The 27,302-nt window shown below is 39.8% G+C and overlaps 1 protein-coding gene across 4 annotated transcripts in view; it reads right to left on the reverse strand.

The window, feature by feature from the left end:
• CBLB (Cbl proto-oncogene B) overlaps positions 1 to 23,905 on the reverse strand; it is a 134,494-nt gene extending 110,589 nt beyond the window's left edge. For 2 of the 4 annotated variants that reach the window (XM_086762473.1, XM_086762464.1), the window contains exons 1-3: positions 23,759 to 23,840; positions 22,514 to 22,672; positions 12,752 to 13,002 (exon numbers count right to left, since the gene is read on the reverse strand). In XM_086762473.1, coding sequence (XP_086618599.1) covers positions 12,752 to 13,002; positions 22,514 to 22,660 — 398 coding nt within the window. In that variant the 5' untranslated portion in view covers positions 22,661 to 22,672; positions 23,759 to 23,840. Of the gene's footprint in view, positions 1 to 12,751; positions 13,003 to 22,513; positions 22,673 to 23,187; positions 23,255 to 23,758 lie in introns of those variants that run through there. The other 2 variants (XM_086762446.1, XM_086762456.1) reach the window with 2 other exon arrangements.
• Positions 23,906 to 27,302: the final 3,397 nt, after the last annotated feature.

The raw sequence follows: 27,302 nt of genomic DNA on the forward strand, positions 1-27,302 counted from the left end.
CTCATAGGGCATTAATTATGGGGATTAACAGTAAAAGGAAACACATGAACAGGATGTTACATACTTTTTCTCTGCTTTGAATCTTTGTGTATTTGCTACAGCCATGAATTACAGAGTAAAAAGGATATGCAGAGATCTGAACAAAATAATACAGTATAGTCTTCCAGTCTGCTATCCTGAAGAAGACCATTTCAAAAGAGTATAGGGGGAGAGAATTTCAGCCTGCTGACATACGACTTCCTCAGGGAAAAAAAAAAAAAAAAAAAAAAATTGGCTATATATGCCAATTCCCAATTGCAGCACAGAACATGCATCATTAAGCTGTAAAACACTGAAGCACTGGCCACTGGGAATGAGCTGTCAGTAAGCTGCAGTTATGAAGTGGATTAAAAATTCATATGAAGTTAGAACAGACACAAGCCTTTATCAGTGCTCCTGTCACCCACCATTACTCTGCTACTTTAGCCAAAAAAAACATAGAACACTAAATACTACTCTTTATTCTAGGAAAACCTGAAAGCGCTGCACTGATAATACTTAAAAGACATAAGTTACCTACGATGATTGAAGTAACCAGTAAAAAGTAACCTAACTTGCAACAAAGCATAGGTGTCCAGACTCTCTGTTCTAACAAAAACACTAAATACAGTCTGTTACTTACGACCCACTCTGCCATGGCATTACTAACACGCAACCAGCAACTGAATACATACTTTTCATAATTTAGTATTTCAGAGCTGAAAGTGAGCACAATACTTCATTACAAAAACACTAGTGTTTTTTTTCTAATACTTAAGAAAAAAAAAAATACCTGGAAATGTTAAATATATATATATAAACAAGCTAAGTTATATCATAGACATCTCCTTTATTGCTAGCGTATTAGACGAGCAGATGTTCCTAACAGATATTGTCATCACTCTTAATGACAAAGAATAGTTGGAATACAGGCTCAAGGTCTGTGACATCAACCTCCATTTCAGAATTTTCACAACAGCCTGTATATTTGAACCACAAACAGAAATGTTTCCAATCTTTATTTGTTGCATTGTATCTTCTTTAAACATGCATGACATTTATAGAGTATTAAATGCAACTTATACAGCTCTACTCTAAATGTAGTAATGGAAGGCTTATGTACCATATTTGCGAAACTTACAACTTCAAGTTTAAAGCAACTGTTGATTTTTCTTCTGTCAAAACTAAGAGTTCTCCAAAAATAAGAATGGTGTGCAGGGAGGTTGATATTAAGCCCTAAATAAAGTAATCTAGTAATACGTTCGTTTCATTTTTTTAAAGCTGTGTAATGACTAATCCTCTGTAGCCCCATAAACTGCTTGAAATTTTGACATGCAAATTCTGAAGGTGCTTCTCTTCATCTTCACACACTCTCCCGCTAGAGAGTAGTTAGAATCAAAGGTCTGCTCTTGGATACACACCTGTAAGGTCTCATCATCTAATGACTACTTTTAAAAAATAATTAAACATTCTCCTTACAAATATTCTTAGGTATGAGATGTTTTATTACTGACCTTGCATTTCATACTTCCCATGACAGACATTAATGACTCAGAATCAACTCTGAGGTGAGTTCACAGAATATTCTTTTGGCAAAGTACCATTTTCCATTGGGACAGTCTGAAAACAGATTCTAACAAGTTTGTCTGTCCTTTAACTTGTTAAAAGAGAAGTACATTTTTTCCTCACACAGACATTTTTTAAACAATATAGTATTGCGCAAAATGACCTATTTTAAGGGTGAAAACTAAGAAATGAACTTATCTCCTCTTAAAAATGCAGTAATATTTTGGAATAGATCTAACAAAGGAGGTTGGGGGTCGCAAGTGAGGTGGGTGGTTTTTTTAAGGACAAATAAAGAGGTTAGCAAAAGCTTTTAGGATATCATTAAAGGCCTGGAACATACACACAAAAAAGAAACAACCTAAACTTATTAAAAATGTTTCTTGTTTCAGCGTAAGCAAAACTAGAATCTGTTACAGAATAATCCTCTATGCAAGCTAGGGAGTGATCACAGATTTTCTAGTAAGTATGTAGGTTTCAGTTCTTTGAACAAGTTAGTCAACAGATATTAGGAAAAAAAGCAAACACCGGGCCCCAGATACAACTAATCAGGCTCTGCAAGAGACATTTATTTCACTCACTTTAAACGAGCCCTTTTCCTTCTGCCACCAATACCCAGGGTCTAATCCAATCCTGCAATACACCAAGTACTTTCTGGGAGAATCTAGATATTCTCCTCTCTTGATCGTATTAATATAAACAGATACCATGCAACATACTGAGTTTGAGCTCAAGAGAAGGAGAGATAGCAATTAATCAGGAGCTGATGAGCCTTCCACAGCTTATACTTGAGTACTTCTCCCTATCAGGAGACATATATGCATTATGCAAGGTAGATGCAAAACTGGGGCTAATATTTAAAATGAGATATAGTTGTGGGATTTATTTCTTCATACATCTGTTCAGTATCACAGACGAACCAATTAAGGCTCTAACTATTACTAGTGATAGCTTCATGTAGGAATTGTGGAATAGATAAGGTAACCTTCATAAACATTTTTACAACAGAAGACAGGAATCATTTTCCTACTTATTGTTGCTTCAAACCTCAAAGCTATATAGTTTTACTACATTATCTCAGGGGAAAGCAAGCCAAAGTTTTAGGAACTCTCCCACAATGGTATCAAATAGAGGAAAAAAAGTAATTCAATTTAATTACTTTTCCCAACATTTTTCTCCCAGAGAAAAATTCACAGAGCTTGTCAAAAGATCAGCTAATAACAGTAAAAGACTAACCCATCAGGTGGGCTGTGCAGGTTCCTAATGGAGTCCTGACACCCATGAAGCATTAAATATTATGCTGAAGTTACATCTGTGCTGCCAGACACTGACTGCTGAAAGTTCCCTTATATGAGATCCTCTTATAAAGAGACCACAACCACCTTACCCACAAAGAAACTAAATTTAGCTCAATAGCTCAATATGTTACCGTTCATTATAATCTTTCATCATATATACCGAAAATATTTGTTTCTTACATATCTGCTACTTTTGTTTCCCCCTTTAGTTTATCATATTCTATCGCAATCAGAAGAAATAGTTAAATCTACATTTACAGCAGACATACAAGAAAAACTGTGAAGTCATAATTATTACGACCAAGTATAACTGAAATGAACAAATACAATTATTTGTTCACCAACTGTCTGATCTGTCAAGATCTTTGCAAGTATAAAGTCAATACATTCTTCAATATGTGTTTCACTTCAAACAATGTAAAGAATCGGGTAATAAACAGATCACCTTTATGATCTTCTATCACAAAAAAATGACAGCTCTATAATTCTGACAGGTGAAATCCAAGTAAACTACGGGGAAAACACACAATGTTTTATCATATGCTAGAGACAAATACAAAAAAAAAATTTCAATAATAAATCCTTTAGCTCTATCTTAGTTGCACTCCAAACAGAAAAATTCAAAGTGCATTACTCATCTACATTACAAATGAGATACTATCGACAGTGACCTGGCTGCTTGCTCAGGAAGTTTTATTCCTCACATAAGCTCACTTACGTTTTTTTTTTTTTTCCATTTGTGTTACGCAACAAGATTGTGCATCTTTTTGGATAGAATTTACTGCTGGTCCTTTCTGTGTGCTGTTTCTTTTGTTTGCTTGGATTTTTTTTTTTTATAGTTGCATTCACTGCATTGTCTTTTATATAACTATCACATTTTCTTTCAAATCAAGCGAACCATAATCCTAAGGTGGCTCTCTGAGAACATGCTATTAAATAATTTTTAACTGTTCAACACAGAAGAAAGAAAAATGCCAACATATTAATCTTGCCAGTAGGAAAACTGGGTTTGTGCAGACAACAGCAAATCTACTTTAACTAAAAATCCTTTTCCTCCAATATCAATTAATAATACTAAAGCTTTGCCTCACTCTAGAGCATGCACAGTACTACTGTAGAATCTGTAAAGACAAAGTTAACTTGAGAATGTGCATCCATTGATAAAAGCCCAAGCATAGAAGGCACTCTGTATGCAACTTCATAATACTCTTTTGTGCCATTTTTAAGATGACTCAAGTAAATTCATTTTATTAATATTGAAGCAAACAACAAAATAGGAAAAAGGGAAACTTATTTATGTCAAATGATTAAAAAATACTTTTAAAATTTCATTAAATTATCCAAGTACTTTCACTTTATGTCTCAATTAATAGAACTGGATAGTTCCATCTATCATCTCCTCCATCAATTTCTCATTCTGTCTCTCTTGTTCTGTTCCGGTTTTGTTAGTGAGGGGGGGCCTAAGGTGGTAGCTTCTGTAGGAAACTGCTAGAAGTCGCTCCCCTTTGTTCAGTGGACTCAGCCGGGCCTAGGGCAGACCTACTGCTGGCCAAGGCCGAGCCAATTGGTAGCAGAATGTTCCGTGATAACGCCTCTGCGATAACGTATTTAAGTAGGGGAAAACAGGAAAAAGAGGAGAAGATGTGAAGCAGCTGAGCGGGGTGCAGAGAGGGGGAGGCGCGAGCCTCATGGGCCTTGCAGGCCTCACCCTCTGGCCTCCCGCGGGGCAGCCGAATGGGCCCAACTCGGCCCGGCCTGGCTGCAAGAAGTGGAGAGGAGATGAGAAGTGAATAAGATGTAAAAAGGATCCTGAGAGGTGTCTGCCAGCCTGTTGTGAGGAACGGCTGCAGACGCCAAGGTCAGTGAAGGAGGGGGAGGAGTAATATGGCTCCTGGCCAAGATTCCTCTGCAACTCGTGGTGAAGACCATGGTGGAGCAGGTTGTCCCCCTGCAGCCCATGGAGGTCCACGGAGGGGCAGAGATCCACCTGCAGCCCGTGGAGGACCCCACGCCAGAGCAGGTGGAGGCCTGAAGGAGGCTGTGGCCCGTGGAGGGCCCGCTGGGACAGCTGTTCTAGAGGGACTGCACCCCGTGGAAGAGATGACCCACGCCGGAGCAGTTTCACAAAGGACTGTGGCCCGTGGGAGGGACCCCACGCTGGAGCTGAGGAGGAATGTGAGGAGTTCTTCCCCCGACGATCATACAGCGGCGTAAAACAACGCGTGATGAACTGACCGCGACCCCCATTCCCTTTTCCCCCCCCCGGTGCCGCTCGGGAGGGGAAGGTAGTAGAGATAATGTTAAGCCCGGGAAGAGGGAGGGGTGGGGGGAGGTTATCTTGTTCCCTGTCTCATTCTCCTGCTAATTTTAGAAATAAATGAATAGTTTTCCCCAAGTCGAGTCTGTTTTGCCCGTGACGGTAACTTTAAGGATTTCTCCCCGTCCTTATCTCAAACCTTGAGCCGTTTTTCTTATATCATCTCCCCCTGTTCTCTGGGAGGGTGGGGGGAGCAAGAGAGAGACTGCGTAGTCTGGTCCCGATCAACTCAAACTTCAGTTGTGTCAATCAAAACATATAATTTCACTCCTTTTCAGATTAATGTTTTTTCCTACTCTGTACAGATTAGTAAAACTTTTATTATTATAGGTTTAGATAGATAGCACGTCTTCTAGCCTGATTTTAGATCCGAGTATTCTTTGGATAAAATGATGACCACTACAGCACATCTATTTTTATAAACCGGCTTTACTTTACTTTCAAAGACAGGCAAAAGAGCTACTATTAACTAACCATCAAGTGTATCACTTGAAAGTGATTATTCTCAACTTCCTTTATATTTCTTTATAGATTAAAAGCAAATTTTTATTCTTTCATGTTTCTAATTTTTAATGGAAAACAATGCCACAGAACATTAGGGAAAGGAAACAATTTACTTTTATAACTTGAAATTAGATATGCTTATACATTTAGACATACATTTCACTAAAATGGACACTGTTTTCTGAAAGCTTTCTCTGTGTTTCTTCTTCCATGATAAGTAGCCGCCATTACAAAGGCTAGCGTTGAAGGCATCCGAAAACAAATACCTAATCATTGAATATAGAATACTTCTGACACAGAAGATCAAGTTTTCTAAAAATGAACCATGCCTTCAAAAATGAATGGTGAAATATCCCTTCAGGTTCGCTACAGGAGCCTTCCACTCTACATGGTAAATTCATGAATCAGTGCTGTCTGTTCTTCAAGAAGATCCTAAAGTTGCTATCTCGGTACGATTGGCGAGGCTTTATCATGCCTGAGAAGGGAGCTCTATAGTTGGCAACTATGGCCAGCCTCCATAGGGACAGTTGTTCTCTGCAGAGACCATGTAGACAAGTATGGTGAAGGGATCTGAGAAACTGAGCTCTTACAAAGCAGAAATGGGTACTGGCATCCTCACTGCCAAATCAGATAGAGTATTTCCAGACCTCTTTGACCAAGAGCACTGTATTTCAGAAAACCACCTGTTCTTTCCAGCTCATTTTGTCATCTTATATTTCCTTCTAAAGCTGAAATGGAATAACGTAGAAAATCTATCAGTATAGACATTGCATCAATCATATCGTATAATCCTAGTAACAGAACTGTCATTTGGTTTATCACAAAGGAAATTAATACATAACACAGGGGAAGTCTGCAGGACTGATTCCTGTAACTTCGTGCTTTTTGAGAACTTTCACTCCTGCGCAACATGAATACAAACGATACAGCATCTTAATTCAGCAACACTACCATATACACCTTTCAAAGGTATAAAGGATTACACAAAGTGCAACAAGGAAGAGATCAGACTGTGTATATCCCCTCACAACCAGCTGAACTTTGCTCAAATGTGACTGTCAACACCATTATTACTTGTAAGAAAATGGCTGAAGGAGACCTTGCATTAACATGGAAAATGCCGCCTGATTTTGTAACAGAGTAAAAAGGAAAAGACAAATGAAGTGCACATATTACTCTTCTACACAACAAGATATGAATCAAGGATATAAATAAATTATAAGAATTTACAAGCTGTTACTTTTTCATTTAGGATCTTCTGTGGATTTAAAATCTTTATCTTCCTTTGCAATCTGAATAAATAGTTGCTTTTAACTTATTTTGGTACTAATACTTCCTTTGTTCTCATTTAGTAATACCCTCCTCAAAGTAGTGAAGATGATCAAAAACATCTAAAAATTTAAATATTGCCTTACAACAACTGTAGTCACATAGTCTGTTTGCATTTACGTCAAGAACAAGCTGTCGTAACACTGCCCTACCATTTGTAACCCCCATGTGTTCTCACCTGCCCTCCCTAACAAAAGCCTCTTTGTCTGAAAGGTGTGTTTGTGTAACATTCCTTGTTTAATTTAGACTAGACCCAAAAATAGCAAATGGCTTATGCTTCACCAAATTTGCACTGAAGCTCAGTTACTCATGTGGTTCAGGTACACCAAAGGGTTTCTTAAAGCTGCTTTGGTTCATATCTGGCTTTACATCACTTTTAAGGAACAAATGGAGAAGAACGTGGAAATTCTCACCATAACACAAAAGCTTCTAAAAAAAGAAAAAAAACTTCATGTTATTTCCATCTCCCATGCAACTCAATCCAATTGGTCATGCACGCTCTTTTCATCAGAAGAAGCCACTTTATTACAGCCTTTTTACTGTAGCCAAGTTCTATTCCCAATTACCATATTATAGGTTATACACTGAAAGAGAAAGCATCCTTTTTTTTCTAGGGACAGTACAGGAATTCAAGCAATGAGTCAACACTCCAGAAGCCTTACTTTCAAGTAAGGTGGCTTTTCCTAAAAAACTAGTGAAGAAATCATCTAAAAATAAAGGTAAGAGAGGAAAGGGCAAACACTAGATCCTTTTGCCTCAACTTCAATAAGACTGGAATAAAACAGTCAATATATTTGATCTCTAAAACACGTTGACATAGCTTAAGTATAGCGGTTTACAGCTCATGTCAGACAACAGACTGATGGTATGTATAGTCTAACCATTCAGCTCAGAATATACTGAAGACTAAAAACTACATAATATGCTTGGAAAGTGGGATGAGGGGGCCACTAGCTTTCACCACAAGATCACAGCTTCAAATCCAATCAAGTTTGGTGAAGGTTGCCATCCTTATTATCTGACAGTTATCGAGTTATCTACGTGATGTTAATCAATAACCAAAACTGGCTCTATAAAAAGAGCCATTATCATCCTTTTCTGAATCTGTACATTTTACCTATCAAACAAGAAAACCATCAGCCAAAACAATCTTAACTTGTCCAAATAAAATCATCCTGAATTAAAAATGTACTCCTCCTGATCCTTCTCTCAATCAACAAAGTCTCCTCTGTCTGGAGACACAAACAAGTTACAAGGCTAGCTAAGTTATAAACTTCCTAACTTCCTGTAAACAAAATAGCAAGCTTGCGGTACAAGATGAGGTAACTCAAAGAAGTAGGGTAAGCTACCTCTCACTTACCACAGGACAGAAATACACAAATGCCTGTTACGGCACTGCAGCTCACATAATTGAAGTCCATCCTGATGCTCACCGTTCCAAATTCTTACCAAGTCTGTACTTTCAGAACAAGGAGGAAAAGAGCTAGGAATTTCAGCAGAAGAAAGGTCTCTACTGAGAATGCTGTGTACTTTGATGTTCTAGTTCAGCGACTTGATTCAAGAACCTTAATTGATCTCAGTTGTCAACATAGACTTAAGGAAGATAAATGAATACTTTATAAACCCACTAACCAACAGGAACAGTACCAAGATCTATCACATGAACAATAGGTATAAGACCTCCCTAAAAGACTTAAAGAATATAAGGATTCTGCACTAACAGAACACTTAATCAAGCCATAAAATCTAAAAGCATGCAATTTGAATCAAGACACCAAATGGCCAGATGAGCAAGAGAATTCAGCAAGACCTGTATAGGAACAGGAGTGGTTTTGTGATCACCTTGAAGGACTTCCTTAACTCTGACTTTCCCTACATGCACACCTCTTTCTACATTGACTCCAAAAGCACCTCATCTCTTATTCTCTTGCCATCTTCATCTGTATTGCTCACTACTTAAGAAATATCCATCTTTCATCTATCTTTGTCTTCCATTTCTGCAATGCCACTTACAAACAAGCAGACAACTAATTTTGGCTTAACAAAGCAGCACTTAAGAGACTATTAAAAATAAGAATACATCTTGGTTTTATATTTTTCCTCTTCTCCTCATAGAAAGGGCATATAGCAGAAGGCATGCAATATTGAAACAGCCAATGAATAAGGTCCATCTCAAGACATTCTTCCAAGGACATGATTTACAGGTAAGCACAGGAAAGCTCACATTTGTCTCCATTACTAAGAAATGGTTGTGTTAGCTCTGCAGACCACATCCAGTATCCTGAATTAATTCAAATGTATTCTTCCCATTGCCACTTTATTCCTCCTCTAGTCTTATTATTGTAACTTACATGCTTGATTTCTACACCTGGCTAACACATTTGTCTGAAAAAAAACTGCCAGCCTACAAAGTTTTGATTTTTTCCTGGATGCATAATTCTGGAATGCAGCAAAACAAAAGGAAGTTTGGACTTCACAGAAATGATGCCTTCCAGCTTAAGTGTACTTTCCAATAAAAAACAAAGAGGAGGGACACCCAACCCAAAATCCAAGAACCTCAAAGACACAGAAAGCCTTTTAAGAGCAGATGTACCTAAATCAGTAATTTTAATAAGCCAGTGTTAATAATCTTTAAAAAGTAAAATCTATGACAAAAATATCTTTGAATTACTTCATACATAGAAAAACTTCTGTGCAGTCTATATCTAGTACAGTTTACAGAATTTATGGAATATCATCTTCCTTCATTAAGCAAGAGGACTATGAGAAGACATAATTTTATACTAGACATCACACCCAGAAAGTAGATGCAATTCATACACAATAAAAAAGGCTGTAAGCCATACTTTCTTTGTTTAGCAAGATTCATCCTACAGAGTACAGAATGACAGCACCAACTACTCTTAAACAGCTATCCATGTGTTCGGCATAGAACACAGCATAGACAGGCAACACCATCAACAGTGTAAGCTTTTGTTTTAGCCATCTGTACATAATCTGACTGACACACTATCTTGTTTCACCTACAGGATGTTTAAGAACTAAAATTCATGACAAATTATTCACAACAGAGTAATTTTGGCGTCATCAGGCAGATACAATGGTATGTATATTGGCATTGGTTCCTAAACATGCCATCACTATAGAAGTTAAAAAGGTTATTCAATAACCCTAACAGGTTAAAAGTATACCAAGCAAATATATATATATATAATATATACACACACACACACACAGAATGCTTCCAAATGCAGCCAGTTTCTCTTTTTCACAATGACCAGAAACCACAGAGACACTAACAGAAAACAAAACAGAAATATAAGATTGAAAAATATAGAAACTGGCCAGCTGTCAACGTGAGAGGCTTTTGGCTTGCCTTTTTTTAAAATTGACTATACTTCCATTTGACAGTCATTTTAGGGACATCTTCAAAAACACTTATTTAAATGACCACTCCTACTTTTGCATTCCAAGTTTAACAAATAATGTACTTAGGTTAATATAGGCATACTTGGAAGCAAAAAAGCTAAAAACATTAATGACTCCTTTTACTAACTTGACAAAATTTAACATAAATAATTATGTTGATGCACTGCAGAACAAGCAGGTACCTAGGCTCAGCAAACAAGTATATCTTAATTCAACTTTAAAGTAGGACACGCATACAGATAAAACATCACTAGCAGATGAAAGAGGGTGCAATGAAGGCACAAAGATGTAGACTTTAACTGATAACAGCACAAGGCATGAACTGCTGAAACAATCAATGCTTATAACTTTTGGTTTTTCTTTAAGCATTCTGACACATAGTCAGAAAGCAGTTTGTATGGGAAACACAACTAGCAACTTTAGCGCAGGAGAAACATTTATATTTTACTCCTTTCTTTCAAACTTCATCAGTCAGGCAAAACAATACAGCAATACGTTGTCAGCTTCAGAAACACAAATTTAGAGAGCCTGAAGTAGTTATTGCGATTCAGTGCACTTCATTACTGTGTTTAGTTTTAAAATCCCTCCTCTCCAGTCATCTCCCAAGAACAGCCCAAATAAATGACAGTAACTATGCTAACTACACCTTCTTTAAAAATTGTTTGCTTCACAAAAGACATCCTTATGTCACCACCATTACCCTTATGCAGGAAATGAAGTGGGTAATTGGAAAGAAGAAAGCAACTCTAGCAACTAGATACAGTTACTAAGACACTGTTTGAACCACTGAACAGAGCATATAGCAGACTTTTTGAAAGAGTGACACTGAAACTGGCTTTAATTTATTGTGAACAGTAAGCAAAACCATAAGTAAATCTGGGTTTCATACAACACAGGGAAGTCAAAATAAAACCTGTTTACATAATGGAGCCATTTATGTCAATTTTCCCTTACCATAAAAAGTTCTTATTTCCTCTGCAACACAATGACTTCTGTACATACAACAAATAGGATACTAAAAAAAATGAACCCATCAGCTCAGTGCTGAACAATTCTTCCAAGGGTTCTGGTAAGAATGCATCTACAGTGAAAACATTCCTTTACATACTTAGGAATTCAAACACAAAAACCATTCATCGAGATCTTTACTCATCACTAAAATAGTTCAAACACTGTATTTTACTCATCTCAGGCAAATTGCTTCAAGTATATTCACAACTGGACAGTCTTTCCACACTTTTAAAAAAAATTTCTTAGACGTTAAGCAAGTTTCAGATCCCCTATCCAATACAGGAGACTATCACAGTATACTGAATAGCCATAATCATTCCTAAAGATCTGGAAGGAACTTATGAATAAATCATACATAACAGCAGTGACATTTACAAGACTGTAGACATTTCACTGCTTCTACCACCATCTGTACAACTATACTGCAATCCTGTCTCTGAGCTCAGGTGCAGACAGAATGGCAGCGATTCAATCTTTCATTCACTTCCTCTCCATTTCACATTCCCCACTATCTCCTTAAAAACGGGAGACTCTGAAAGCAGCGTATCTTTTATCTGAATAGATTTAAAGATATACCACACACAGCAGATTTTAAGTGCCACAACACTACTCTATCCCTTCCCAAAACAAAACTGTGGATTTTGCACAGAGGTTCTCGAAACATTATTTTAAAAATATTAGGTAATAAAATTAAATATTAAAAACCTCTTCACTCGCCACCAAGAGTACACATAAAGTGGACATCATCTGTTGCTAAAACTGAACCACTGCAAATCGGGAATCCTTTAGGTTCCTCAAAAGGCTTCTCAGCACCCAGCTAACACTATCATCACCTTATGCCAAGATCACACAATATCTCAAAAATGTGAATATTGTTTTGCTCCATTTCATCACTTGTGAAAGCTTTAAGTCAATATCCATCATGGCTCCCATAGTTTTAAGAACTGGGGTAGGGAGATCAAGCTCAATTGAAGTAACAGTCGCTCACCCTCTACCAGAGGAAAAACTACATATTGTAAGGCCCTGTGCACAAGTAATTATAATGAAATGAATGTTTTATGAAGGAAATGCACTTGGTTTTAAAGGTCAAAAAGTGACAGATAAGAGCATACAGTGCAACAAATCCAGCAAATTACTGATTGACCTGCAGGTTCAATGAATCCAAACAATAAATATTTCTGCTCTTTAAATAATTAAAAATGTCAAAACACAATGGCTGTAAACAGTGTTAAGAATGCAGACAGGCCAGACAATCTACTTCATTTTTAAATATTTCACTTACCTGTCCTGTGACTGCTCCTCATACATTCTTTCCTTTCCTTCTTTGAAGAGTCTTATAGCCCGTTTTGATTTTTTCATGAGACTGTCAATGTAGATCTTAAAATACTCATTCTCACTGAGTTGTGCAAGTTTCTGGTTGTCATCATATTTGCTTAGGATAAGTCGCAAATGTTGATAAGTGTCAGGTAAAATGTCAAGTATGTAAGGTGGGCTGTTTTTGAGTTGAAGCTTCGGGTTTTGGCACAATCTTACCTATAAGTAAAAACAAGAGAATGTAAAAAACAATAAATATGTTGGGGCAAAACCTGATCTGACATCTTAAAATTAACAGGTGTAAGCACACTTCTCTAACCTCCAGGCACAAAGAATTAAATCCTACTTCATTTATATTCTGTGAAATTCCAACATAGTGTCTAATGTCAAAGGATGTGAAGTTTAACTTAATCCTGTCACATCTACAAAAAAAGCAAAAAACCTTACTTAAATAGTTTAGGGATTTGCTTTTAAAGTACGAATATCTTTGCCTGCCTACTATATACTAAAGAGCATATTATCAAAACTGCCAACAGCAGTAGTTTCATGCAGATCTGTTTGCTACAGGTGAACTTCCTGATAGATGTTTACATGTCTACTAAGAACTGACCTTTTAAATTACCTTGTCATCTTGCTGGGTCTCTCTTTTTTCTATCCAACAATGTAACCTCTTAGAACCTATAGGAATTTAAAGTTTGAGAGGTCTACACAAGAAAATTGAACCACAATGCCAGTGGTTCAAAAGCTATCAGCTACGACAGATAGGAAATAAAGTCACCCATAAACAGATATCATAAACCAGGAAACAAAACATTACAAACTCAATGCTTTCCAGTTTACAGCTGTAATAGAAGATAACATCTTAATGGACTTGGAATTATCATATTCTTAAATTGCACAAAAAAAATTAATTGATTAATATATATTACTTAAAAGAATAAGCTTCAGATTAATTGGACACCTTTATTTGAGTCTAGTCCCCACTGGAAATGTTTCTGGAAGAAGGTGGTACTGGTTGTGTTTCCTGAACATATACAAGGTTAAAGTAATTATCTCCTGCCTCCCAAAATTCTCCAGTAGTTCGTTCTGTAACATTATGTATTGGAAAGCAAAAAGGATTGAAAACTAACAGGTAGTTTTTGAGTGCTATTGCACTGAGCCAATCACACCCAGCTAAAAAAATGCAGAGACACATACTCTAGATGTGTGAGTGCAGTTGCACATAGGCAAATACTTAGAAAAAAATTAAGTCCATGTGGTCTAAAAGTTTTTATAGATATAATTTGGAGATCGCCCCATCACATATTACTGACTTTGACATTCTTTTGAGCTCATTAACGAGGCTGTAAAAATGTCTTAATACTGCTGAAAGCAGAATCCCATCACTACTGATGTATCAACTTAAAAAAAAAATGCAGTCTTGAGCATTTCCAAGGGGGAGGGAACTTGCATCCTACAGCATTCACCTCTCTAAATTCAAAGCTATATCACTATTGCTGACCTCTCCTTCAATTTCTAGATCTACACCATTAAGAAATTCACTGCCTTCAGACTGCTGCCACTAACAGACCTTTATGCAGCACAAACAGCAAAGCAAACACACAATTGCCTTTTCTCTTTGAAACACACACACAAAAACACACAAAGCAATTAGATTCAGGTAACTGAGGTCATAGTTAGAGAAGCAGATATACAGATGAGTGGACAAAAGTCAAGCACTAACAAGTTTTTTAAAAAGTCGTCTAGCACCATTAGAACAGTGCCAACTCATAGCTACCCTAGAAATGTCAGCACTATTCAAAAAACAGTATTTAATACATGGCATTTGCAATATTTCCCATCATTTCACTGATCCACTCTTACTTTAGTAATTTCTATTATTCTTCCACTTACCAGACCAAGTAACAGATCAGGAACCCTTCTGCTGTGTTGTAGAACAGTCACAGAGAAACCACAGAGAAGCCACAGAGAAACTTACAATCTCAGTAGGAAACAAAAAGACAGCAGATGGATGCAGGCAAATAGGAATACAGAAGCACAACACTGTTCAACAAGCTGAAGAGAGGTTCAGGGAACTAGAAGTTAAGTATTTCTAGATATAAATAGCTAAGTTTCAAGGCAAGCTCTACAATAATTTAGTCGCTCATAAAGGAATTCCCCTTAAGTTGAGGAACAAGCCGGAAACAAACAAACAAGAAGTAATGCATAAAGATCTTTGGTCATCTTTTCATCAGGTGATGAAGCCTGGAACTGCAATCCGTAACTGCAAAAGTGGGACAGCAAGAGACGCTGAAACCGAAAAGAACTTGCTTATATTTCATGTGATAAAAAGCTGGTTATCAATATAAAGAAAAAGGACAACACAGTTCAACTCATGGGTTAGGAGATGCCTGCAGCAAAGAATAAAGGTTGGATATGATAGCATTTTTTCAATGTCAGAAAAGCAAAGCTGAGCTTAACAATATATAAATTAGCAATGCCTGGACGAGAGATTCAGGTGAATGCATTGATCTGAAAGATTCAGACAGAACTTTGAAAAGAGTAGTTTCAAGGAGAGGAGCTGCCTGAGCAAAGGCAGGATGATGGTGTCACCCCAGAAGACCACAAAAGGAACTAAGAGAGACTTAAAAACAAGATTAAACATTTTCTTCTACTTGTGCTGAAGTTAAGCTGACAGATAGAATTAAGGAGATTTCAGAAACATGAGCAAGGAATTTCACATGTGTAGACAGATCCGAAAATCATCCATGCAGAGACATATGTGAATTTCTCTTTGTAGAAGAGTTAGAAGAACTGGAATCCAAAGAGAGAGGTAAAAACCTTCAAGAAAAAAAAATGTATACATTTATTATCTGAGCTTTTGCTCTCTGTGATTTCTGATCTAGTGAAAATGTGAAACAAGACTGACATTCTTACCAAAGCCAACTACAGATGACAAACCAATATCACTGATTAGACATTAGAACTCTCTGGAGCAAAAGCACACAAAAAAAAAACCCCCACAAAACACCAAAACAAAACAAAAAAAAAAAACAGTTGAAAATAGGAAAATACTTATTCAGTGGAAAAAAGTCAGCAATGAGAGCAGACCACAAGCAGAGAAGACTGCAGTCATTTTGAACTGCTTATTTATCTTAACTTAAATCTCATGAATCTCATGAACAAAGAATTAATTCTCTTTCTGAAGTCTATCTTTTCGATCAGATGTGCCAACAAGCAGAACAGAAGTGGCTTCATATGTATTATAAATACCATTAAAAATATAAAAACAACAGGAAAAAGCAAATTGCTTATGCTGCTTGGGGTGTTTTCAACAGTTGGTCCATTCAAGTACAGAAAAAGAACATCCAGTTATAAAGAAGAATTAGTTTCTCTTTCAGATGTTGTAGAAAGTCTTCTTCAGTCCAGTATCATTACAAACAGTCATACATACATCAAAACAGGATCCTGTGGTCACCATGGTTTACAAGGCTTCACCTTCTGCTGCATTTACAGAGATAAACACAGCACATTACTAGAACCTTCAACTCCAGAACAAGCCTTTAACGAAGTCATACAAAAATTCTTCTACAGTATAACTCAAGCAGTCTTACGCATCCTCACTGAAAAAATGCTAACATTTAGTTCAAGTCAATGATCCAGTGAAGTAGTACAAGGCTTTCTTCATTTTACAGAGCACACAAGGCTTCAGTCCAGAGGAAGTATGTTTGTAAAGAGATGGCTGGTAAACCATATGTTTTCCAGAGTCAGGATGTCCTGACACGTACCACAGCAGTTCACAATTAAAAGTAAGCTGTAAGAAATGACATCTGCTGACGCAAAAGATTTACCAATGCACCAGAAGTGGCACAAATACCTTTCTTCAAAAGAAAACGGAACTCAAAACAAACAAACAAAAGCCACCACACCACCAATCAAAAACAAAGACCTCCATATTACACTTTACAAAACAGTCCTCACCAACACTTCAGGAGCGGACGTGAATCACATCACTGTGTGATTTGTGCATTGTTATGACTGGAAGTAAGCATGTATATATTTAGCAAGCATTCAGTTTAAAAAATGAAAAGCAGTCAGTCAGCAAGAAATGTCTCTCTCACCGAGGTAAAGTGAGACAAAACTAAGCTCCTTTCACTACCTCACTTAGGGTAAATCCAAGTACTTGAGAATCACAGAACAACAGAATGCAATTCTGATTGTGAAGAACTAACCATTACTCTAATCTACCAGAAACAGATTTTGAAACAGTTAACTCGTGAACCTCCTGACAAGCTTACTCTAGTGCCTACTAAAACATTCAACCCCCTGTCCCTTCTCTCCTCCCTCCCCCTTCAAATAAATACCACTACTCATAACATTTTTTAACATATTTGACTAAGATTGTAAGGTATTGTTTCATAGCTTCTTCAGAGATCCGAGTAATGGATGTCTATTGTATTTAGACAATTAATTTCTTACAGAAAACTGTATCTTCTATTCACTTTTTAAAGCAAAGTTGAAAAACCTGGACTCACTTGAGAAAAGAGCTTTGTTCAGCAAAGTGTAGCAGCCCTAACAGAATCTGTTTAAACACCTAACGCTAGTGAAAGACAATACGAGGAAGGTAACACAGCTAAAACAGAGTGTCTAATGAGTATGACATCCGCTAAACACTGCTTTCAGCTGCAGTGAGTGGACTAGAACAATCAGAGCATCAGCGCTCGCACACTTCAAAACTGTCTACGGAAAGAGTATCTTCTGCCACGCGTAACAAAAAAGTCAAAGTATTAAAAAAAAAAAACAAAAAAACACTGACACACCACAGACAGCATAATGGTAGCTCTGCAGTAATATACCGTAACAATTCTCCAGAAAACCACAACACACAACACTACCAACAATCAATTCTGAAGAACTTCACCAGGGAGGGACTAATCAAGAAAATGAATGAAATCTGAACATTATGCTTCTTCATCATACATTTCTTCCCACCAGAAATTACCTTAACTGGAATGCATTTTATTTTCCACAGAAAGATGGGGTTTTTTTTCGGAAAGAAGTCTTCACATCAAAACGTAAGTAGACGTGACCGATAACTGATCTTTTCAGCTGAGAATACAGTGAGTGCTGGTTCAATAGCTACAACACCACAACTGTGCCATATGTTTCCATACTGGAAGAATGAGCAATAACTATGCTAATGCTACATACACACAAGGACAGCTGACTTGGAGAGCCATTTATACTTTCTTCCAATTTGAAAAAGAGAAGCTTCTATTCTCAGTTTAAATTTTTATTCTTTTTCCAGGATGTAGAACCTCCTATCAACTTTGACCAGGTAATACACTGAAGAATATCATGGTTACGATTGATTGTGTTTTGTAGATCCTTTGTGGAACAGTGACATTTCATTGACTTGGAAGGTGGCACATTGATGTAACAATTACATAAAGTGTTGCAAAGAATAACCAACACACACATAGTTTCAACTACTATGCACTGCATATTCACTTAGACGGTGTTGAAAAACTTGGATGCTGACAAACGTTAATGTAAAGAAAATCACATTTCTAAGTTACAGAGGTAATACAGCTTTTACTCACTAAGTCAACAGTATGAGCTTTCGAGACGCACTCTAATTCACTCTTAGGTAATTATTAAATAGCAAATCAAAACGCCATCCCCGTTTACATAATCAGAGTCAAACAACTGGGTGGGCCATGACAAAGTGCCCAAGCAGTTTAGACGATATTGTTAATATTCACAGTAGAAAATACACTTCAAAGCTGTCTACTGGGGGCTTCTAGGAAAGAAGGGTAGAAACTCTTCAACAGGGTCTGTTGTGAAAGGACAAAGGGTAACGGTTTTAAAATAAAAGAAGGTAAATTCAGACTAGACATCAGAAAAAGTTTTTTACACTGAGGGTGGTGGAACACTGGAACAAGTTGCCCAGAGAGGTGGTGGATGCCCCATCCCTGGAAACATTCAAGGCCAGGCTGGAGGGGGCTCTGAGCAACCTGATCTGGTTGAGATGTCCCTGCTCCTTGCAGGGGGGTTGGACTAGATGGCCTTTAAAGGTCCCCTCCAACCCTAACCATTCTATGATTCTAAAATATAATTATTTTCAGGTCTAGTGCATAACAGTACTGAAAAATGATTGAAAGTTGCTGAAATATTCCTGTTTTAAAGAATCCTGTTCAGAATGTATCACAATTTTATCGGCTTGAAACTCACAAGTGTGCACAATAGTACTGCCAACTCTGAACAGCCCGAGCAGTACACTAACTTAACTACTCCAATTTTTTATAACAGGTATTCTCTCCCAAAATTGTCCTCCAGATAACCATTATTCTCTAACAACAATACAAAGTTAGTTTCTAGGTTTTAAAATCATTAGATTTGAAATCTCAGAGAAAAAAAAAAATCCCATGTCATTTAAGTATAAAGGAAGACAGAGTTATTTGTTAACGATATTTTTTTTTATTTACAGGACATGAACTTTCTAAAACATATATTGTGTTTTAAGCACAGTAATTTGCTTGCTAGAAGTTTACAGACATATGTTTAACTTGCTTATACAGTGCTAGCTGGAAAGCAGAGCTAGCCTTCCAAACCATAAAAGGCATATTATCCTCCGCATTGCAAAGGAACTAAACAAAATATTTTTGGTTCTCAATGGTAAAGCTACTGCTTACCCATGAGAAATGCAGCAGGGAAACTGGACATTGATGCTAACAGTTGATGCCCGTTTAATAAAGCAGTTAGTATTGTAAATTCATATTAAAAAATAAAACTAGTAAACTTCAAAAAGTACAGATCCCAGAGGATAAAGCATAAAAAGGAAGATGCAGATATAAGATACACAGACAGGTAACAATTCACATTCACTGATTACTTACAAGATTTTTTTTTTTTTTCCAATTCCCTGCTAGTATGTTGCTTACAGTAGCTTTTACAAACAGGACTCTAACCAGGAGCACTGTCCCAACGTTCTCTCCTGCTGAAGAACTCTTTAAAACCTCTGATTTTTTCAAACTGGTAACAGAAGTTTAAAGAGAATACAATTAAGCAGAACTGCAACCTTCTGCCTATTCTAACAGCTGAAGCATGAGCCCATGAAAACCAAACGTTACCATGAGAGCTGAACAACTCCAAAGCATGACATACAACCATTTCTACACAGAGAAGTCTGCACGGTATCTAAGTAGCCAGAACTTTCACATACACCATAAAACCACTCTCATAGTACAGTTCTCAAAGAGTAGCAATATTTGTAGTATTGGCTAATCTCTTATTGTTGAAAACAAATAATCCATACAGAAGATCTCATCTGCCAAAGGAGGAAACTAGAGAAAGAAATGAAGGAAAGGTATAGAATGGCAATTTTAAGAAAGAAAGAAATGTAAACCAGAAATGACTAAGCTCTGCCCCTAGTTTTTAAGACTACTCTTTTTTCATCCTTTGGTCAAGACAATAGCTTTGCTTTGTTGCCATTCTCCCTTTCCCTGATATCTTTAAAATGGGAGAAAACTTCACCTACCCTCACTGCAGCAAAAAGATGGTTATCACAGCTATTATAGTTAAAGAATAAACAAGGATAATGACTGTTATTACAACAAGCAAAACAGGCCTCAAAACCACAATCTTACCGTGCGTAGCACCCCACAGACTTTGCAGAGCCTACCGCCTTCACTAGGTATTAATTTGATCAGTGACCCACCACAGAAATCAGCCACAGGACACACTCCAGAAATGGGATTTGAAACAACAGTCAGTCGAGTAGGTTTCTATTTCTGATTTTAATCCCTAGTTTTGATCTAGGCAGAGGAGAAAATGACCTTCTTGTGCCTACTGTCACATAAGGCTAAGAGACTTAAATTTGTTTGCCAACATATTAAATTTGCTCAAACACATCCTTTCACTGTAAGTACCAAATGCTAAAAACTCAAGCAGCAAGCTACAGCATTCTCACACTATGACATCATCCTGTCTGGTATACTTTAATATAATTTGGAAATCAAATTTGATTAACTGAGAGCAGCTTAAAGAGGATACATTAAAGATCCAAATTGAGGGCGTTTATCCAGTAAAATGAAAAAGAAAGCACAGCGCAACGTCCAAACGTCCAGCTTTTCCAGTGACTTCCAGAGAACAGGCCTTGCTGGCTGTTCTGATGCTCTGCTGTAATAGTGACAAACACAGTTACATTAGCAGAGTAAAAGCAATCTACAAGTTCAAGCAGTGGGGTTAAGTTTTTCTGGTAACTGTGAATATATAAACAAATAAAAAAGGGGACAACCTTACCATATAGATTTGTAAATAATCTGACACAGGGGGAAATTAAGCCATACATTCCCCACGTGGTTTCAGCAACAACAAATCCGATTCCTGGTTTCCAAACCAAAAAACTTCCTTCTACAGAAGAAGAGTCCCTGCTGCCAGGTAGCTATACTTGCAGTTCTTATTACAAGAGGCTCACTGTTTACAGCAGCCTCATCATTAACAGGGAAATGCCAACAGAGTCTCTGTGATAATAACTATTTCTATCAAGGCTGTTTTTTAAGTTTATCATCATCATCAGAAACTGTGGTGCAAATACAGATGCTATTCTTGGAGGATCAGAAAGGAGAGCATACAAGTACTCAATCAAATACTTCAAAATTATCACCTATCAAGTCACATAACACGAAATAATCTCCACCACATCAGTATAACTACTTATGAACTTTAAGAAATGTTAAACATCCACATTTTACAAGAACCACCAGGAAAGCAAAGGGTTACAGTAACTCGTGAAGAATCACTGAGTTAAGAAGTCATAACTCTCCTGCCATACAGACCCAGGACTGACAGGTAGTAACCCTCACTCCCCAGCAGTTTCAAGAGGAAGCTCTCAAGTATCATCTCATATGCAAAACAGAGTGCCTGCATCTCCTGAACAGTTATCCGTGTTATAATCAAACTGCTCCCATCATTGCTAAGGAACTCTCCTAGCTAATCCATCATCACACCAGTTGTCATTTTGTATCATACCAAACAAAATGTTTCAGGCGGGAGCAGAGAACTGCAAGATCTAAAAAAACCAACTCTATCTCTTTACTTCCTGAAAAATGAGTTTCAGCACTGTGTATTTCTAGTTTCAAAATGAAGAGTACTTAAAAATCATCAAAATGCAGAACACAGACTGAAAAGTTAGGCATGCCATACTAATCTGTTTACTAAACTGACAAGAGTGACATCCCCCAGTCCCCACGCACATTCCTAAAAGCACAAACGTATCTATGTTGCCATCACGAGCACGTCTCACAGGACGATTAGCTCAACTGAAATTTCATACTTCAGAGGTTTTGTTTGCAGACTAACAACGCGATCCCACACGGAACACACAGAATGCGTGATGGCAAGTCTAAGTTAAGCAGCTTCTCGTTAGGACAGCTCTTCAAGTTTGAGTCATTTTAAAGGATCTGAAAATAACAATAGCCTAAGGCAAACACACACATTTGTTTTCCCCTCCACAAAGCAGGATTAAAATAAAACAAAAAAAACATAGCCAGAGGCCATGGGGAAAAAAAAAATTAAAAAAAAGACAAATGAGTGCTTAAATAACCAAAAACATAAGTCCCCTGACCTCCCGGGGCACAGGCAGCAGAGCAGTTGGAGCTGCAGAAGACGCCGTTTCCCAAAGAGCACCCATTTAAGCGGCCCCGTTCTCCACACCCTGCGCGTAGACGGCGGCAAGGCAGACACTCACCACTTTGTCCATAAGCTTCCAGGTCTTCTCCACAGTCCTCCGGTCGGCAGCTGCCTGCTTGGGGGGGCCCACCGCATCCTGGATGGCGTCAATGAAGCCCAGGATCCGTCCCTTGCGGGGGTTCCGGCCGTTGAGGGAATTGGCCATGGGGGAGCCCAGCTGGCCGCAAGGAGAGAAGAAAGACAAGGCTCACAAGGTGCTCCGACAACTTCTTGTCATAAAACTCGCCGCAGCCAGTGAGGCAACACTTCCTCCTCCGTGGGCAGGAAAGGGCGAGACTATGGCATGTTTAGGGACGAGTTGAACTTTTTTTTTCGTGACAGAACAGCGTAAAACCCACCCGCCCCCCACCCCGAGTTTACACCAGCGGCAAGCGGCCCCGCGTTTGTGGTGAACACGGACAGGCGGGGAGGGGGAACGAACTCACCCACCCGGTGGCAACGGCGTGGGCCCAGCCGCGGCTGCCCGAGGGCCCACCCTCCCCCCAACCCCGGCCCCGCCGTGCCGAGGGGCAGCGGGCACATGCCCGTCACCGGACAACAAAAGCAGAAGCCGCGCCGCAGCGGGGGAGGGGGGGCAAGGAGAAGAGGGGAGCAGAAAAAGCAGCAGGCAGGCAGAAATCCGGGGGGGGGGCGAGCGGGGACGGACCCCGCTCCCGGCGCACGCATACGTACGGATCGGCCCCGCAACGGCTCGGTGCCGAGAGCGAGAGGAGCCGCCGGGAAAATCCAGGAGGGTGCGGGAGGGGTGCGGGGCGGGAGGGGTGCGGGGTAGGCTCCTCAGACCCCCACGACGGCCGCTTCCCCCGTCCTCAGCCCCGGGGCGGCGGCGGAGCGGAGCGGGGCGCAGCGTCTCGTCGGACCCGGCTCTCCTCCCTCCGGCGGCGGCGGCGGGATTCACGGCGGCGGGAGGCAGGCGGAGCGCATCCCGCGCCCCGTCCCGACCGCCGCGCCGTTGGGCTGCCGTTGGCGATCGCCACGCCGGCTCCGCTCAACACGCCAGCTGCCCCGCAAGACTCTGCCCCGCGGCGCTGCTGCTGCTGCTGCTCCTGTTGCTGGAGGGCGGGCGGCCGGGTGCCCCGCAGGGAAGCGTGGAGAAGCTACCGCCCCGCCGCCCGCATCGCCCTGCCCGCACCACAGCCCAGCCCGCCCGCTGGGCGGGTTTGTGCGCGGGTGTGTGCGGAGAGCGAGTCCCACAGACGCATGCGAGCGAGAGAGAGACAGAGAGAGAGATATGCACACGCACAGGTCCGTATGCGGCACCGCTGGCAGCCCCCGGCAGGCTGTGGTCTCCCCTCACTCCTAAAAAGTGAGGCTGGCTCCCCGGCGGCGGCGTTCCCGCTCCCGCCCCCTCCCCGCTGCGCTCTGGCAGCCGCTCCTCTCCTCGGAACATGCCCACCGCCCCCCCCGCCCCAGGACAACACTCAGCCCCGCGCATGCGCGTCCGGGCTGGAGCGGGGGCGGGCGGCAACGCCGAAGAACCGAGCCCCCGCTTCTCGCAGGCGGGAGCCGCCGCCTGGGAGCAGCCAATCAAAAGCGGAAACTGTGTTTGCTTGACGTGGCCGCCAGCAAGTGAGCGTGGAGCTGGGGACGGGGCGGGGTGGAGGCTGGAAACAGGCTCCGGGGATGGGGAGGGGGCGGGAAGGAGAGGGGGCTGGCAGGGCTGAGAGTGATGGGAGAACTGACCACTGGTTGAGCTCGAAGGGAGGGAGGTGGAGCTTCCGGTCCCGCCTCGTCACGCTCGCCCGCCTGCTTGGGGGCGCAGGGGAGAGTTTGAGGCCCGTGGGGGTCTGGGGAGGGGTCGCACGTGGGGGGGCACTGAAGCTTTCCCTGGCTGTAGGGTTTTTAGGGCCTGAACATATGGCCAGGGTTGTGGCAGCGTGTCCTTCCCTCCTCTAGAGCACTGTTAAAAATCAATAGTTGGGTTTTTTTTGCCTTTTTGAGTGTTCTGCCTTTGCACCTCCCCTTCATGCTTTTGAGAGTTTGTTGGTTGTTTTTTTTTTTTTGGTGGCCACAAAGAACAGGAACTTCTTTCCCTTCTGTATGTCTGGTTTCTTTTCTTGTTCTTTTCAGAGGGAGGGGAGGCTGGTTGCTAAGCGAGTGCTGAGATTTCCCATGTTGGAAATGGGCTGGAGATCCACCCGAAGCGATGAGGCCTAAAAGACTCATACTGCTGCTCTGGAAGGTGGTGAGGGAACGTGTAAATATTTTCTGGGTAAAAATGCCACTTTGTATATGTTTATTTTAAGATGAGTACTTTCTGTGGGGATATGGTAACTAAAACACAACTGATTAATATCTTACCTTTTATTTTAGGGCAAGTTTTCATCTCAGATTTGTGTATTACCTCCCGGAGAGGAAAGAGTGCTGCTGACCTGCATAGAGTGCAAGGCATTTGCCTTCAGTTTCTTTTGAAGGTGTTCCAGGGAGTAATTACGGTTTGCAAGTGTTGATCTTCTAATTAATTATCATACAAGGAAACAAAAATACAACATTCAAAAAGTTTGAGGCTGTTTTCTGAAGAGAGTTGCATTAGAAGAGTGTTTTTAAATTTCAGTTTTCTGAATATCAACGTGCGTTTTCTGTAGTTTCTTCTGCAGAAATGTTTTTTAAATAGCCCTTTTTCTTCATTTTTTGCTATTTTTTTCTGATTTTTGGCTTCTAATAAAATATGCGTCAGGAAAAACAGTAGAAAAAGTTGTAGAGTATTTCAATGTTCCTTTTATTTATATTGTCATTTATATGTAGTTTTGATGCAGGTATCTTGCTGTTGATTTTAAATGTGTCGAGTTGCTTCTCTGGACATACATACAACAATAAAATCATATCAATAATTTCTTCCTCAAAGGTCACTATCCCTCTATAGCTTTAAAATATGAATTGGCAGGTACCTGCCTTAAGTGGATTGGAAGCCTCTCACGTCACTGAAGGCTCTGTAAATTCTTCTCTTCCCCGTGTTGTTTTAAATGTTGGTTTAAAACTTGTTTCTGGCAGCTTTCCCTGTCCTTTTTTCATTTGGAGCTCAGCTTGCATAAGATTATGGTGGTAGTGACTGCTCGCTCTTTTACTATCTCTTGTTTGGTTGTGGATAAAGCAGAGGATCTGACTGGTTTTTTTCTGAACTTATTAAATCTTTGGTTCTTTTTTTTCGATTGTTTTGTTTTTATTGTTGTTATGTCATCCTCTTCATATTCCACACGCTGCCAAGAGCTACGATCTGTGAGTTGTACTTGGTAGCTGTCTGGGGCTGAGTCATGTTGTCTTGCAGTTCATCTGAGTGCAGAGCCAGCGGGAGCAAGCAGCTTGGTTCCCTGCATCCCTGTGTGTGTGTGTTGCGTTATTAAAAGAATAGCCAGTCCTATAGGGAGAGAGGTTTTTCAAACAGCCTTTTTTCATTGCCTATGCTGTGCTGAATGTACAGATATTCTGGGAATTATGATCCTCAGAGGGTCGTATGAGCATATGTTGGAAGCAAGCCAGCTGGGAGAAGCAGGTGAAAGAGATACCTATGGTTTCAATATCAAGGGCGTTAAAGATGGGTCAAGCTTTTGCGTGCTCTGCTCTGAAAGGACTAGAAGACACAGCATTGCTTTTGTGGTTTCAAGCATGCAGAATGAAAGGACCGTTTGATAAAAGACAGCTGAGAGCAGAGTAGCAAACAGCTGCTGTGCGTTTAAAGTTTGAGGCGTGTGCTTGTTAGAAGTGGAGAACACAAGGACTTACCTTGCCCACTGGATCTATGGGGCGCATAAGGATAAAAGGCCGTTGAAAAGGCTGAAGGTGCTGACCACCTGGAATATTTTCATGCAGGCTAGCAGTAGTGTGTTAGTGTGTCCATCCAGAGGGACACGTGAGAGGGAATTCCTGCTGCCCCACTTTAGGCTGGCTTAACAGTCTAAATTAGGAAGCTAGTTTGCTATGTGTAGGTTCGTTGAGAGACCACAAGGTGATTCAAAGCAGAAACCTGAGTCAGATACTTTGATTCTCTGTGGGGAAGAGCATCCTTCTGTTTGGGCTGTATGTCAGGTGCACAGGTAAGTTTGATGTCTAATTAAGGCCCCCAAGTTATGTATGTACAATTAAAATGCCTCCACAGATCTCTCTTACTCATAAGCTCTCTGACTAATTGTTTTATTTTACTGGTTATTATACTGAAGAACTTGACAGTTTGGATCCACTACTTACAGCAGTTTTAATCACTGTATGAAAACACTACAGAATGGAAATGAGGTAAATCTGAGGTCACAAATTTTGAGAATTCCATGTTACGTGAGACTGACCCTCAACCTAGTTGAAGTACTAATCAGTCATGTAGTGATGTCTGGATGACTACTGCAAGGATTTGGTAAATGATAATGATGAATGTGGGTGCAAGTTAGGATATGATAAAGGAATAACCCAGTGTGGAAAAAAAAAAAAAAAACTTGTTTTGAACTCTTAAATCACTTTTTAAGGTAAGGATTTCAGATCTGAGCATTTTCCTGAAAGGCAAAATCATGAGACTTCTTGAAAAGCCCAGCTGCTTGGTAAACAGGGAAAAAACCAGAGATAAAAGAGATTAAAATTAAACTCCGTTGCAGTATTTTCCTATCTGTTAAGTGCTTTTGGTTTTGTTGGGTGATGTGTGGGTTGGTTTTTTTTTTTTTTAATTTTCACTTTGCTGGTGACTCTCATTCCTCTCGAATTGTTAGACAGCCTTGTGAATGAACTTTATGTTGCTGCTCTTGAATGAATTCCATCAAAGAGCCATTGACAGTAGTTGGAAGCAAGAGAGATATTTGAGAGACATT

This window comes from Chlamydotis macqueenii, chromosome 1, assembly GCF_036417535.1.
Source record: "Chlamydotis macqueenii isolate bChlMac1 chromosome 1, bChlMac1.mat, whole genome shotgun sequence".
NCBI lineage: Eukaryota > Metazoa > Chordata > Aves > Otidiformes > Otididae > Chlamydotis > Chlamydotis macqueenii.